The 15,230-nt window shown below is 40.1% G+C and overlaps 1 protein-coding gene across 20 annotated transcripts in view; it reads right to left on the bottom strand.

The window, feature by feature from the left end:
- Positions 1-15,230, bottom strand: part of CADPS (calcium dependent secretion activator) — a 589,311-nt gene that overhangs the window by 272,003 nt on the left and 302,078 nt on the right. For all 20 annotated transcript variants that reach the window (XM_066244444.1, XM_066244445.1, XM_066244440.1 and 17 more), the window contains exons 5-6: positions 13,172-13,405; positions 7,691-7,812 (exon numbers count right to left, since the gene is read on the bottom strand). In XM_066244444.1, coding sequence (XP_066100541.1) covers positions 7,691-7,812; positions 13,172-13,405 — 356 coding nt within the window. The remainder of the gene's footprint in view (positions 1-7,690; positions 7,813-13,171; positions 13,406-15,230) is intronic.

Genomic DNA, 15,230 nt, shown 5'->3' with positions numbered 1-15,230 from the left:
TACCACATTTCAGGACACGGTGACACTAGGAAGCATGGTAGCCCTTGCCTGTTAGCTCAGTTGGTTAAGAGTATCATCTGAAAACAAGGTTGAGGGTTCAACCCCCAGTGAGGGTACACATGGGAAGCAATGTGAGGGTACACATGCACAACTGAGTGAAACAATAAATGAATGCTTCCTTCCCCCCTCTCTTCTGTTTCCCTTCGTCTCTCTGTCTCTATTAATTAAAAAATAAATTACGGTAAGCCCTGGCTTGATAGCTTGGTTGGCTGGAGCGCTGTTCCGGAAGGTGGACGCCGCCGGTTCAGTTCCTCAGTCAGGCGACACACAGGGGCAGCTCTGTATTTCCATCTCTCTCCCCCTGCCTCTCTCTCTCTCAAAAAAGAAAAAAAAAGCATGGTGACCCACATGAGGCAGGGTGGCCATTTATGTGGGAGTCGGTGCCTCAGTGGGAGCTCCTGCCCAGTCTCCTCTTCTCCTGAGCCCCACCCCTCGCCCTGCGACCCTGCTGGGACTGTTTTATCAGCCACGGACTTTCACTCTCCAGCTCGCAAGCAAACCCAAACTGGTGTTCAGTAAAAGTTGTGGTTTTTGGACCCAGCTTTCTGGTCTGGGATGCAGGACAGTCTCTAAGCATTCCAAACTGTGATTATGATTTTGCTTCCTCCCAGCACAAATATCTTCAGGGACCTAGCAAAAGAGATTTTCTGGGGCATTGCTAGCCGTTGCCATTTATGAATGAAATAACTCTGAGAGAACCTAAGCCTTTTTCTCAGAAAGGAAACAAGAGAAATGGTGTACAAGCTCCCACTCAGTACTAGATAAATGTCTCCTGGACTGTGACCCTGAGCACGGGGTTTTGAGATAGGCAGACAGCAAGGAGCTCATTCTGAAAAGGCTCTTTTCCATGTGGTGGCTTTTGCAGTTCTCGATAAGCAATAGTGGCTCCTATGGAATTTAAGTCTCTGTGCCCCAGCACCTGGCTATTTCCAGCCAGCTTTTCTCCATGGCTCGACTATGTCAAGGGTCAGGTCCGCATTATTCCCCACTTTAACACTGACACTGGAAAAATAGTAGGTGCTCCATATTTGTTGACAATATGCCATTATTCTATCTGGTCCTTAAAGATGTTTCTGGTTTTCAGATGGAAATCTAATCATATTGTCCCATTCCTGGCTGGAAATTCTTCAGTGGCTTCTCTCCATGGTCTTGGAATGAAGGTCAAACCCTGCATGTGGCCTGTAAGGTCCTGATTATCGGGTCTGCCTTTGCTCTTCAGATGCTTCTGGTAGCACGCTTCCTGTACTGACTAAACTCTAGTCACAGTGCTCGCCTCTCTGGCCCAGGGGCACATCAAGCCCCTTCCTACCTCAAAGCCTTTGCACTTACAGTTCCCTGTTCTTAAAATGCTTTTCCTAGCTCTTCTGATGGCTGGTTCCTTCCCATTCTTCAGGTATCAACTCACACATTACCTATTCTGTGTGGGCTTCATTGACCAATTGAGCATCCTGCATCTCCATTACTTTTTAGGGCAAAAACAAAAATACAATCTGCTATTACCTTAGATGTTTATTTGTTTGCTTGTTGTTGCCTGTGTTCTTCACTAGAATGTACACTTGAGGAGGGAAAGACTTGACCTATATTATTCATGGATATAGCCCCAGCATTAGTTGGAAATAAATAGAGTACCTATTCCCAAAACACTTGTTGAGAGAATGCAAGTGCTGACCCCTTACATTAGTCACTGACATCTAAATTTGAAAGGAACCACTCAGGAAAGATACCCTGTTTCCATTTAAACCATTGCAAGGCCCAGTACACAGAAAACATTTTTATTTCTATTGAGAAAGAAAGTACCATTAAGAAGATGACACACAAGGCAAGGAATTGGAGGCCACAACTTCCTTTTTCTGACTTTCCCTGACTTGATGTGGGGAGATTTAATGGAACTGCATTTCTACAAATAATTAGGTTAATAAGCAGAGCCCATTCTGAATTGTACCATTAGGAAAAATAATGTATTTCACAGAGGAAAAATGTTATAGAATGTAATTGTGTTTGGCTCCCTCTTTTTTAAAAATCTGGTCTCATTGGATAAGGTGCCATGCAAACTGCTAGGACTACAGCAAGATTTACCAGTTAAGGTATTTTAATTTTTCATCCCTTGGAAAGTGGCAGGAAATAGTTTGATTGTGTTTTTGATTTTCTGACAATAATGAAATCCATACATCATGAAGTTCATAGCTTGTCAAGTAATAATGAACTTGCTATATAGTCAAATGCCAAATGGCATCCTTGGTTTCAATTTTGAAAAATATAATTTCAAATAAGTCAGCACAGTATGGGCTGCTAACTCAATCTGTCTTTTCTTCCCTCTGGTATTTAATTCTCAGGGTGTGCCTTCTTCAGAGGGTGGCTTACACCATCCAGCTCCTGGAGACAGTCATTTCAGTGCGTGTCTTCCACTCGTGGACCATGTCCAGCTCTCTTACATCAATTTTCCCAAAGTAATTTGAATACATCTTCCCAGTCTTTGCCATTTTTACATACCAGCACAAGATACTTTCAGGATCCCCCACCCATCTGAGTGCCACCTGTGCTATTATTTACTTACTATATTTTAGTTAAATTAGTTCACTTTTAATTTTTTTTTTATATTAATTTTTTAGAGAGGAGAGAGAGTGAGAGAGAGAGAGAGAGAGAAGGAGGGAGGAGCAGGAAGCATCAACTCCCATATGTGCCTTGACCAGGCAAGCCCAGGGTTTTGAACCGGCGACCTCAGTGTTTCCAGGTCGACGCTTTATCCACTGCGCCACCACAGGTCAGGCAAATTAGTTCACTTTTTAAATGTTAGTGTATTTCTTTAGAAAGGAAAATTCATGTTCCTGCTACAGTAGACACAACAGCACTACCAGCCACCAATGGAAATAACACAAACTACAATCTGTCGTTAACCTTCATATTTATTTGTTCATTTGTTACTGCCTGTGTCCTTTGCCCTCCATGAGGCCAACGCTTGATCTATTTTGTTCACTGCTAGAGCTTCAGCATTGTTTATAAACAAGTAGCATATTCCATATACACTTGTTGAGAGACTGCAAGTGCCTACCCTTCCTATCTTTCCTTACATCTAAATTTCAGAGGAGCCATTCAGGAAAGATATTTTATTTCCATTTGAACTATCCCAAAGACCAGAACCCAGAAAGCTTTTTTTGGCCCAGTGAGTTCTAAACAATGCTATTAGATTCTCCCTGGAGTCAGCTGCTTACAGCAGGCATGGAGTCCTGACCTGAGAGGGTGTTGATGGTTTACCCGAACCAAATTCAGACATTTTTCCTTGCCTTGATTAGAAGACCTGAGAAAGAATGGAGAAAAAGTAACTCCTTTATCACACAATGTTGCGTGACTCAACTCCGAGCCTTGGTAATTCCTAACATAATCTCTGTTACCAGCAGAGGTGAGAGCACCGTCCTTTGAAAAACACTGGCTCATGGCAAGAAAAGTCCTCTGCTCTATTTCAAAGGAGCTAGACATATATTTCAGAGATCTTTAATTTGCAAGTACTCCCCTCCTCCATTGCCACACCTTCCTGAGATTGCTCATCAAAAACAGGGTTTCAGGTACTTCAGCCTCTACCCCCACTGGCTTCCCAGAGTAGCAGGGACAATGTGTTGCAAATGTAGGCAATATTGCTTAAAATAAATACAAATGAAAACTTTTGATCACATAGCCTCCTGTCTTTCCACATTACAATCCAAGGAGAGGATCTGTAGTCTGCTTGAACACAGTCCACATATTGTAAGGAGATTAATGGATGAAGGATGAGGCAGGGCTGCACACACAGACAGATGCATGCCATTTTTTCCAAACAGAAAGTGTATTTAACTCATGAGCACAGCATTCTTTTATGCAAGTGATCCAAATGACCAGGCCCAACAGGGTCCTGACACTAAGGGAAGAGATGACACTGATAAAGAAGGTGAAGGAAAGTTTGGAACTCCATTACTGGGCTTGTACAATGCAGACCAGCATTTCCAATGAATGCCAACTGGTGTTAGTGAAAACAAGATTGGTAAATTTATGGATAAATAAATTTATTTACTGCTGGAAATCTTAAAAGTCAATACACTACTGTGAAAAACTCCCCACGAGAGCGAGATGGAATGTCTTACATTTCTCAACCTTACTTCCTCTCTCTGCCCTTATTTTTCTTAGGGTATTCTACACATTAAAGTTCTAAAAGCATGCTCTTGGGACAAGCTGGGTTATGTAATCTACTCCTGGATTTGTGATTGTACCTGGAGACAAAAAGACAAAAGCCCAGTTCCTAGGCACATGATAGGATGAGGTGCTTGTGTTCCTATCATTGGGAGAAGGGCTCAGTGGCAGCACCAGAACTTCTGAGTAATAAGTAATAAATAAAACAGGTTTGAAGGGGATGTCAGTTTTGAAATGTATAAATAAAGTACAGCACCAGGTGGATGTAAGAAGAGTCACACAGACAAGATTGAGAGGACGAACAGGGCAGGAAAAAGGCTAAGCTTCTCAGACAATGAAAGCAGTTATTAGGACATATGAAAGATAACCCTCCAAAGGGTACTTTTTTGGAGATAATCAAAATCAAGTAGCAACGATGACAGCTGGAGTATACTAATGGGAAAAACTGTAAGAAGAAGAGGGGAGGAAAGGAGAAGAAATATAAGCTTCAAAGGAAAGAAATGATGGAGAGGATTCTGAGTAAGTCCAAGCGAGGGAGGGAGAAAAATAACGCACATGCACAAACAGGCCAGATAAAGCTGTTGGCAGAGGAAAACTACCAGATCTTAACTATGACAAAGAAAAAGGTGAAGAAGTGAATCAGGAAAAATACTGTGGATTTAAATGGAAGATGAGTCGAGGTTCCAAGAAGAATTTATATGGGAAAAATAAAGGAAAGGGCAGAAAGAAACAAGAGTGTTGGTAGATTTCAGGCTCAGGGTCTATTTCTTTGGGAAACTATGAAAACAGCAAATACAGGGCAATCATACTCCTTCCACTCCCATGGCAAACATTATAAGTTGATCATGGAACTATTTTCCTCTGAATACACGTTTGGCTTCAGAACCCTTCTCAGCATAATACCCTAGGTAGCTACCACCAACTGGTTTGACTTCGTGCTCGTCATGAGTCTTTCATTCCTACTGTATTAAAAATTCAACCACTCTACCAACCTACCTACCTACCTACCTACCTAATTACCTGCCCTCAGTGGAGTTTTGTAATACACACTCACAGATTGAAGAAAGAAAAATTATACTTGAGCTATAAAAGCAAAATGTTTCAATGTGAGATGATTATTTGTATGGATATAATAATGTACATGTACAGATATGTGCGAATACATATATGAAGTATAAATACTTCAAGTAGGCAGACCCAGATATTACATATTCATTTGTAATCTGAAACTCTGAAAATTTCACAGCACATCAAATTCAGCTCATCATTTAGCCTGGTGACTGAAACCTTTAAATTCAATAAAATGATATGAATTACATTTTAAGTTAAATGTAATATAACTTAAAGCAACAACACATATAAAGCACATATAAAGCAACACATATAAAGCAACAACAGCCTGTTAGAATAATCAGAGCCTTTTCCTTGTTTATCTAACTTTTTGGACCCCATATTGGGTCCAACATTTTAAAAGATTGGCAGAAACACCAAAAAAGTTTTTTCCCTCCATACATTGCACATTTTTTAAAGCAGATAAAAATAATGCAGCATAATATAATATTGATAATGATAAGATTATGGTGATAGCTGGGGGAAAATTTGAGGTTTCATCAATAATAGAAAAAAACTATTCATTTACAGTTTGAAACTAAGTTCTTTTTTTCAAAGATTTTATTTATTTATTTTAGAGAGAAGAAAGAGAAAGTGTGTGTGTGTGTGTGTTTGAGAGAGAGAGAGAGAGAGAGAGAGAGAGAGAGAAGTTGAGGAGGAGCAAGAAGTATCAATTCTCATATGTGCCTTTACTGGGCAAGCCTAGGGTTTTGAACCAGCAACCTCAGTGTTCCAGGTCAACGCTTTATTCACTGCGCCACTACAGGTCAGGCCAGGAACTAAGTTTTAATAAGGGAGGAAGGGTGGTGTGTGACAAGTGGCACTGGTTTGTCTTTCCTTTTGCAGACACTCATTAATTTCACCCAGCTTCTGAGCATCTGAGGCCCTGGCTTATTCCTGCAAAGAACCATTTTTGAAGACATAAAATGCCCTCATATTTTCTCTAGTCTGGGAAACATTCAGTGCTTTCTTTGAACTGTTTTGTGTGAACAGCCTGGTAAGTTATTAGTGTTCTGCTAAATAGCTCATAATGCTGTGGGGTGGAGAGTCACTGAACTACTGTTTAGAGTTATCCTTTCCATGATTTTTTCTGAATTAATAATAATAATAATAATAGTAATAAAAAGATTCTCTTTTGTCTAAGATAGCATAAGTGATTTAGAAAAGAAAGAGAGAGACACTGGTTAGGATGAGAAGAGATCAGTGATCTCTCAAGAATCCTTGAAGCCTCAGAGTCTATGGACCCAAATAAATTTATCATCATGCTTGTGACCTGTTGCAATAGAGTTCTAACTCATCTCCTCCATAGCCCTTCTTTGAGCCCCTCCACTGCAGCCAGAGTGATCTTTTCAAAACACACATCTAATCATGTATCTTCGCACTTTCTTCTTTGTGGCCTGACAAGGCCCTTCACAGTGTGGCCCTTTCTGCCTCACTGGCAGCTTAGGTATACCTTATTTTCTCACTTCCAGCCTCACTAGCCTTCTTTTGTCTCCTTCTTGCCACAGGGCCTTTGCACAAGCTGACTCTTCTTAGAACATTTTTTCCACTTCCAATTTACAAGTTTTATAATATTAGTCCAATTTTTATATTGTTCAACTTTTATAATATTAGTCTAATTTTTAAAACACTATTCAACTTTTATAATATTGGTCCAAAGATCTTGTAACTCCTAAAGAAAACCTGTTCCGACTCTTTCTCCACAAACTGGTTCAGGTCCTCTACTACCTCAGTGTTCCTCTCAAAACACACTTTCCTCCTCAGCATTGTAACTCTTGGCAGTTATATATTTTTGTGATTATTTTGCTGATGCCCACACTCAAGTGTGAGCTCTGTAGGACTATTTCAGAGACTATTTTCTCTTCCACCATGCAACAGTACCTTGTACACACACAGTGAGCATTTGACAAATATGTACTGATCTAAGGAGTAATGAAATAGGTCTAATGTCACAGACTGCTTTGCCAATATATTTATAACTGTGGCATATAAATATTTTGAAAAAAATTGTTTATATAATAAACCAAATGTTATTTAGAAAATATAATAAAACAAATCTATATCAAACTCTCCTATACACCATACCAAAGGATGGAAGTTGTAACTCTCTAAAGGTGAATACAATAAAGCTTCTGGAAAAGATTGTTTCTTTAATTTCCTTCTATTCTCTGCTTTAAAGAAAGTTGAACATGTATTGTGGCTGACAAATGAAAATGTAATCAAGTTATCTTGTTTGAAAAATAAACAAAGTGTATGCCATCTATAACTTCCCAGGGAAAGCAGACCTTTACATTGGAGTTGCCGAAATGGAACCCATGAACCCAACCTTGTGGGCGATGAACAGTGGAGAAACAAAACTTACGTGGGTTTAGAAGCCTCAGCCTGGTCTGTCTGTAGTTTCTCTCCCCCTTCCACCTCCATTGTGCAGTACACAATGCGATTGGGAGCCAAGGATTTGAGGCCTTGGACTTCCATGATCACCACCTGGAAACAACCACACAGAGCCAGGATTACTGCCAAAGCTCATGGTTAGAACTGTCTGCAATGTTTGAAGACCTCTGGTCCACAGACAGTGTAGCTCATTGCCTCCCAATGAATTAATGAGACAAGGCTCACTAATTCGTATGTTCACCTGGGCCAGACATGTAATGTAGAATGGGCTACTCTTTTCTGTGTGGGTCATAGGATCCGTTTTTATTTCCACAAAAGTCTACTCTTTTCTATTTCTTTAAAAATAGTGTAGCTTTTAATTCAGCACTTGGCAGAGAGACAGGCCCATGAATTTACACTTTCCTTTATAATAATATAAGTGATGATGCAAGTGCTAAGATAAATGGCAAGTAGCATTCAGCATTAAAGTCAGAGACAATAGAGAGTAGTGGGGGATGTAGCAAACTGGAGAGGACGCATGCGCGCGCGCGCGCACACACACACACACACACACACACTCCATCTAAATGGAGCAGTTGGTACTCAGCTGTAGCCCACTGTTGCCTTGTCTTGCCCCATCCCACTGTTATCAGATACTCTAATTTTTCTACTAGAAAATGAAAATCTGAATCAGAATCAATCAGAAATCTGATTTTGAAATTTTGATGATAATTCAAAAAAAAAAAGGAATAATATACATAAACTTTGTGCAGGCCACATTGTTGGGTTAAAACAAAGACATGTCTGTCGCTGTATACTCTCTGTTCTAGGCTAAAGGAAAAGACTGGTGTCTTGATGGATGAAGACATATCATTTAAAGCTCCTGGCACTTCCCACCTCTACCCTCAAACTCAATCACCTGCTGTTACTCTCCTATTCTCTGGTATGCCTGTCACTTATCAGAGAAAGGGGAGGGGAATGAGGCAAGGCAGAGACACTGATTTAAGAATCTGAAACAAATGACACGCATCAGAGATCTATAATGAGTAATGTACAGTGTGTCCGTAAAGTCATGGTGTACTTTTGACCGGTCACAGGAAAGCAACAAAAGATGATAGAAATGTGAAATCTGCACCAAATAAAAGGAAAACTCTCCCAGTTTCATACCTATTCAGTGCAGTTTGATGTGGGCTCACGCACAGATTTTTGAGGGCTCCTTAGATAGCTATCCTGTATACCCTCTACAGACTCATCACTGACTGATGGCCTACCAGAACGGGGTTTCTCCACCAAACTGCTGGTTTCCTTCAACTGCTTATCCCACCGAGTAATGTTATTCCTATATGGTGGTGCTTCGTTATAAATGTGCCAATATTCACGTTGCACTTTGGTCACGGATATGAATTTAGCGAGCCATAGAACACACTGAACTTTCCTCTGTACCGTCCACATCTCGACTGGCATGGCCGTGGGCTGCTCCGCTGTATACACGGTGTTACGTCATCATCTGCACATGCGCACATGCTGCCACATCATCCTACAGAAACTGGGAGGGTTTTCCTTTTATTTAGTGCAGATTTCACATTTCTATCATCTTTTGTTGCTTTCCTGTGACCGGTCAAAAGTGCACCATGACTTTACGGACACACTGTATATATGTGTGTGTGTATATATATATATATAATAAATATATCTTATATATTATATATATTATATATATATATTTAAGAAATCAGTTATACCCTATAAGATATAGTGACATTACACAAAGAGAGGATGTGGGTGTGGAAACACATAAACTTCTTTAATGGACTCTATTTAAGGAAGTACAATAGGCCTGGCATTGAACCTGGATTCACAGGTCACAGTTTGGCTGCTAAATAGCCTGGTTGTTCTCAAACATAGTGCGAATGAAAATCAACAGGGCAAGGGGGGGTGGAGGGGGGGGGGAGACTCGTTAATCCAGAGACTGCTGGGCTCCACCGCCAGTTGTGGATCAGTAGGTCTGGGGTGGGGACCGGGACTTTATGTTTGTAATGATATCCCTGGTGATAATACTGGGGTGCTGCTGATCCAGAGCCATACAGTGGAGACCATGGCACTTCTCTTCTGATGTTGGGCTAATCACTTGCCCTTCAAGTCACTCTACTTTTCTTTTCAAACTCCTGAGCCTCAGTTTCCTCATCTTTTAAGTGGGGATATGTGTCCTGTGGCTGTTGTGTGAGCACCAAACAATAATATGTAATTGAAAATTTTTACACTGGGAAGAACTATAGATGAAAAAAAATGGGAGGCACAGGAGAAAAAACACACGTTTTGAAATTTAAAAGATCTGAGTTCAAATCCTGCACCTGAATCTTTGTTAGCTGTGTAATTATTTGCAAGTTCCTTAACCTCTTGGAGGCTTTGTTTCCACATCTGCAAATGCCTCGAAAGGTTGTTGTGAGGACCACCAAGTGAGTACTGGCAGGGTGTGGTCCACGGTGGCATTCTCTAAGTATCTATGGTTTTTCATCAGTACACTCTCTCTGCCCAAGGCCATGCCACTCAGTCCCCTAGCCCTCGGTTCTCTTGCTGCAGCTAACTACTCTGGTGTCCTTTCCAGCCAGGTACAGGGGTCCTTGGGATATGACAATTTCAACATACAATGTTTCAAGTTTGCTACTCTCATTCCCATGAAGAGAAGCTATCTGCTGAGGATCTCATTCAGTTGGAGAAACCGCCCATTGAAGAGGAAGAGATAAAACCCCCAGAATCCAAGAGATTTACTACTAAGGGTTTGGCAGAAGGTTTCTCTATGGTAGAGGGTGGGTTGGCAAAATTTCAGGCTGAGGACTCCAGCGATGAGAGATTCAGTAAGGTCTACTGAGCTGTTATGGATGCCTTGCAATGCTATAGGCAGATTTTGGAAGAGAAGGAGTCATCAACCTTCCAGACTAGCCTGGAACAATTCTTTAATAAAGTAGACAGGCCTGCAACAGATCCTGTCCTCTCTACATCAGCTGCTTCCCGAGATGAAACACCTGTAGTACAGGTAGAATCATCTCCAGCATCTCCTGCATGCTCCTTAGACAATCCTGATTCACCTGACCCAGTGTCTCCAGCACCTTCTGCAGGTTCTCCTGCCTCCCCAGCTTCCTCCTCCCAATAGATCACTCTCTCTTGCCTTGCAATGCCCCTTCCAGTGTGCAAGCCAACCACAGGAATAAAGGTAAGGGATTATTTTACACTCATTTTTTTGTTACTACAGTACAGTGTACAGTACAGTTTATTTATGTCCTTTTCCTTTTTCTGAGGCTTAGTTGTGTTTTTATATTCTAGATTGTGATTTTACAACTGTGTTAGGATAGATAAATGACTTAGACTAGGGTGTGTTTTGACTAACACCAAAATTTGGGTTATGTCACTATCATGGAAACAGAACTGTGTTGAAACCTGAGGACCCCCTGCAATTCTATAAATTCTGTCTTAACCTGAAAATCTAACCCAGTCCTCCCTAATGAGATGTCAGCCTGCCTCCTTCCTCTCCTCTCTTTGTGTCACCCAAAACATGTTCACAAAAAGATACACAATGACTTTTGCTGGCAGTTTTGGTGTGATGTGCAATTTCATGTTCTAATTAAAAAGTATTCGGGAGCCCTGGGGCATTTTATTCTTTACTTCTACTTACAAGTTGGAGCCTGTGTGAATCACATACATATGCAACCCATATTTCAGATAATCAGCTATATAATATTGAGACTGATAAAGAATCAGAAAATTACAGATTTAAAAGGTTCATGAATATCAATAAACTGCTTTTACCCCTTTCTGTAGAAAGACAAGAGACAGTAGAGAATAAATTGCCACCTCTAACTGGCAATAATCAAATTCAAAGACACCTGAGGAAAAGCGATAGAACCTCAGGCAGCAGTTTTAAAAAAGAAAGAAAAAGCTTCTGTGAAGTTACACTGATGATTTTTCCACACACCATACGCTCTATGTTTAATTGACTACTGCTTCTTTCTCCTGCAAAATATATGTTGAAAATACTGTAATACAGTGTTCTCAACCCAAACTGAGCATAACTTAGCAAGCCTTAATGATGTCCCAGGAAATTTTTGTTTTTACAAATTCCAGTTTTATCTACAGAAATTTGATCGACTCTCTTGGTCTTCCCAAATCTTGGGCCATCATGATATCCTTGGGGGGTCTTGAGCTCTAATAAGTTACAAATGGTTCTCAACCTTAGGCATCCCTGGGCATTAAAATGCACATTCCTGGGCTGCATTCACCTAGAGATTCCTTTTTCTGATAACTTTATTGAGACATAAGTTGACATATCATATACTAACCCATTTTAAAAGTACAAGCAATGATCTAGTATATTTACTAAGTTGTGCAGCCATCATCATAAATTAGTTCCACAGCGTTTGAATCTCCCCCAGCAGGACCCCTCATACCCATATCTACCCCCTGCCTCAGGAAACATTAATTTACTTTCTATTTCTGAAGATTTGCCTTTTCTGGCCATTTCATATCAATAGAATGAAATGATATGTGGTTCCTTGTATCTGGCTTGTTTCATTAGGCACAATGTTTTTGAGGTTTGAGAAATCAAAGCATATATCAGTAGTTTGTTTCCTTTAACTGCCAAACAGCATTCCCTTGTATGGATGTATAGCATTTTACCCATTCGCCAGTTGATACACATTTAGATTGTTTCTATTTTGAGCTATTATGAATAATGTTGCTGTAAATATTTGGGAACAAGTCTCTGTGGAACATATGTTTTCATTTCTCTGGGGTAGATGTCGAAGAGTGAAGTTGCTTGTGGTTTTATGTTTAACTTTTGAAGAAAACACCAAACAACAGTATTTCCAAAGTGACCCCCTAGAAATTTGGGTCAATAGGAACCAGCATACGAAACCAACTTTCCAGGTAATTCTTATGAAGTTAGATCAGAACCACTCCTTATATTATGTATATTTATGAAAAACAAACATCTGAGTAGACATTATGAAGAACTATATTAAGCATTCTACCAAAATTCTGGCTCAAATGCGTTTTTCCTTTGGGGTCTGAGATAAACTAAAGGCCTCCGTACAGGCACGGGCTCCCTACATGTGGCCAAGGGAAGAGAGGGCGACATGGTGCTCGACTGCTTTTCTCACAACTTCAACACAGGCTGCCCAAATTTTTAACTTTCTAAATTGCATAGGTCTTTACAAAATCCTTGATTACTGCTTTAAGACAGTAAAAGTGATGCAAGATTAAATTTAGTAAGTTGTCTTAAGACTGCATTTCCTTGAGAAAATTGTGGGCTCCTGCAGATGGGAAATCACTCGCTGATGAGCTGACCTGCGCTCAGCAAGCTGCGATTTTAGTAACTGCTCCTGGGGCACAAGGAAGAACACAGCTGATTGCGACGTCTCCTGTCACCTGTGTTCTGTTCGCTGTGCCAGCAAACTCTGCAGGGTTTAGAGCTTTTTACCTCCAAGGAGAAAGCCAGCACAACATCTGACTTGGAGAGCTGGTTCTCACTCTCCTCGCCCATGTCGATAATGGAGGCGTTGTGGCTGCGTTTGAGTTTCTGAAGCTTGAACTCGCCACCTTTGGACACTGGCATGCTCTCCAAGTTGGCCATGAGCAGGTTGACGGATGACTTCAGCTCCTCAATGTACATGTTTTCCATTTCCTTAGACACAAACTTGGGAAATTTGCGTTCCTTGAAAAAGAAAAGCAAAATATGAACAGAGAGTAAATAGAGACTGATGTACATGGAAAGTTTACATCTTATACCCAAGAGTTATAATGATATCTACTACTAGTGAATTTTGCCCAGATGTGGTGGCCCATGTTAGAAAATGCTCAGCCTGGTTGAATAGAAAACTGCCTGCCTACCACAGAGTAAGCAAGAGTTTAATGTTTTATTGTAGTTCTATTTTTCCCCATTTTCCTCCAGCAAATTTGATTTATAGAAAGAAAAATAGGGTGATATTTACCAAATCTTCTTTCAGTTAAAACATCTTTTTTTTTTTTTTAGCAGAACATGAGCAGTTGTTCTTAAGTTATGCACCAGAAAGACACCTTATTTCTGGATTAGAGATTTTCTCACATGAATAATTCAAAAGAAGCTTATTTGAGATATTTCAAATTTAGCTTGTGGCTATTTCTGAAAATAATACTTTTTTCAAGAAAAATTGAAAAAATAGTGAAGCAATAAAAACCATGATTAATAGTCTTTGGAAAATAATATAGAGCAATTCAGTATCAAAACTGACCTGCTTTCTTCCTCCCTCGCTGTGAACTCAGCTCTAATGGCAATACGCTTTAGCTGTGCTGTTTGCTTGGTCAGGCCTCTAAATTGTCCAAGTGCCTTGAATATACTTTGGATTAATCACCTCCTCAAATAATCATTATCTACTTGGAGCATGAACCTGCCATTTCTAGCCCCACTTCATACCTGATTAGGTGAGGGGCAAGCCAAATTAGTCTGACTTTTTGCAAGTGACAGAAAAAATCCAGTTCAAACTGGCTTAAATAAAAAGAATTTATTGGCTTGAAAATGTCCTGGGATAGACCCAGCTTCAGGCAAGTCTGACTCATGATATCATCACAACTGAATGAGTTTTGACTCCAAATCTTGGTTTGGGTTCCTTTATTGGCTCCATGCTCAATCTTGCTCCCCTTAATGTCACAAAAATGTTGTGAAAGATCTGAACCTTGCAACATTTTACCACACTATCTAAAGAAAGAGTAAATATCTCCTCTTGCAATGCTCATGGAAGATGGAGACTCTTTTATCCCAGGATTCTCACCCAGAATCTGAGTTATATATGTATATACCCAGAAGCAGTTCCTAAGGTTAGTAACAGGCTGTGCTGAATTGTTTAGGCATGAGTTACCATATATCAAACATCCCTGAGGCTGAGGGTAGAACTCTACCTACATCACAAGAATATGAATTGGTTTTCCAATTCTTGGTGGCAAAACATATATATATATATATATATATATATATATATATATATATATATATATGGCACCTAACTCAGAATCAACCAACCAATTCTATTAAGTGACCAGTAATCAACCAGATTTATTCTATCAAGCAATTAAACTGAGAGATACTGAGATTGCACTCAGTGGTGGAGCTGAAAGAGTAAAATCATGTAGACTCCTGGGTGGCTGCCATATTGGGTCAGGAGAAAGCTTACTAAGACCCTTGACAAAGAAGAGGAAGAAAGATGTAGAGAGAGAGTGAGGAAGAGAGAGGATAGGAAGGAGGGAGAAAGAAGGAGAAGAAAGAAGAATGGAGAATAAGCTATCTAGAGTCATAGGAAAGAAGCTTTGACTTTTTGGGGGGTTTTCTAATTCCCACAGAATTCCTTTTGTATTCTGGTTCCTTGAGATTCTTTTATTTTCCTTTCAATAATACCCCTACCCATTAGTTAGCTAGAAGGGTATTTCTTCTTTAATACCATAAAGCTTCACTCAGGTTGACATAGTGGATCCTCTATATAGACTTGGTAACTCTCAGCCATCTTGTC

The sequence above is a fragment of the Saccopteryx bilineata genome, chromosome 10, assembly GCF_036850765.1.
Source record: "Saccopteryx bilineata isolate mSacBil1 chromosome 10, mSacBil1_pri_phased_curated, whole genome shotgun sequence".
NCBI lineage: Eukaryota > Metazoa > Chordata > Mammalia > Chiroptera > Emballonuridae > Saccopteryx > Saccopteryx bilineata.
The sequence above is the reverse complement of the archived record's forward strand: the minus strand, read 5'-3'. Positions and strand labels throughout refer to the sequence as shown.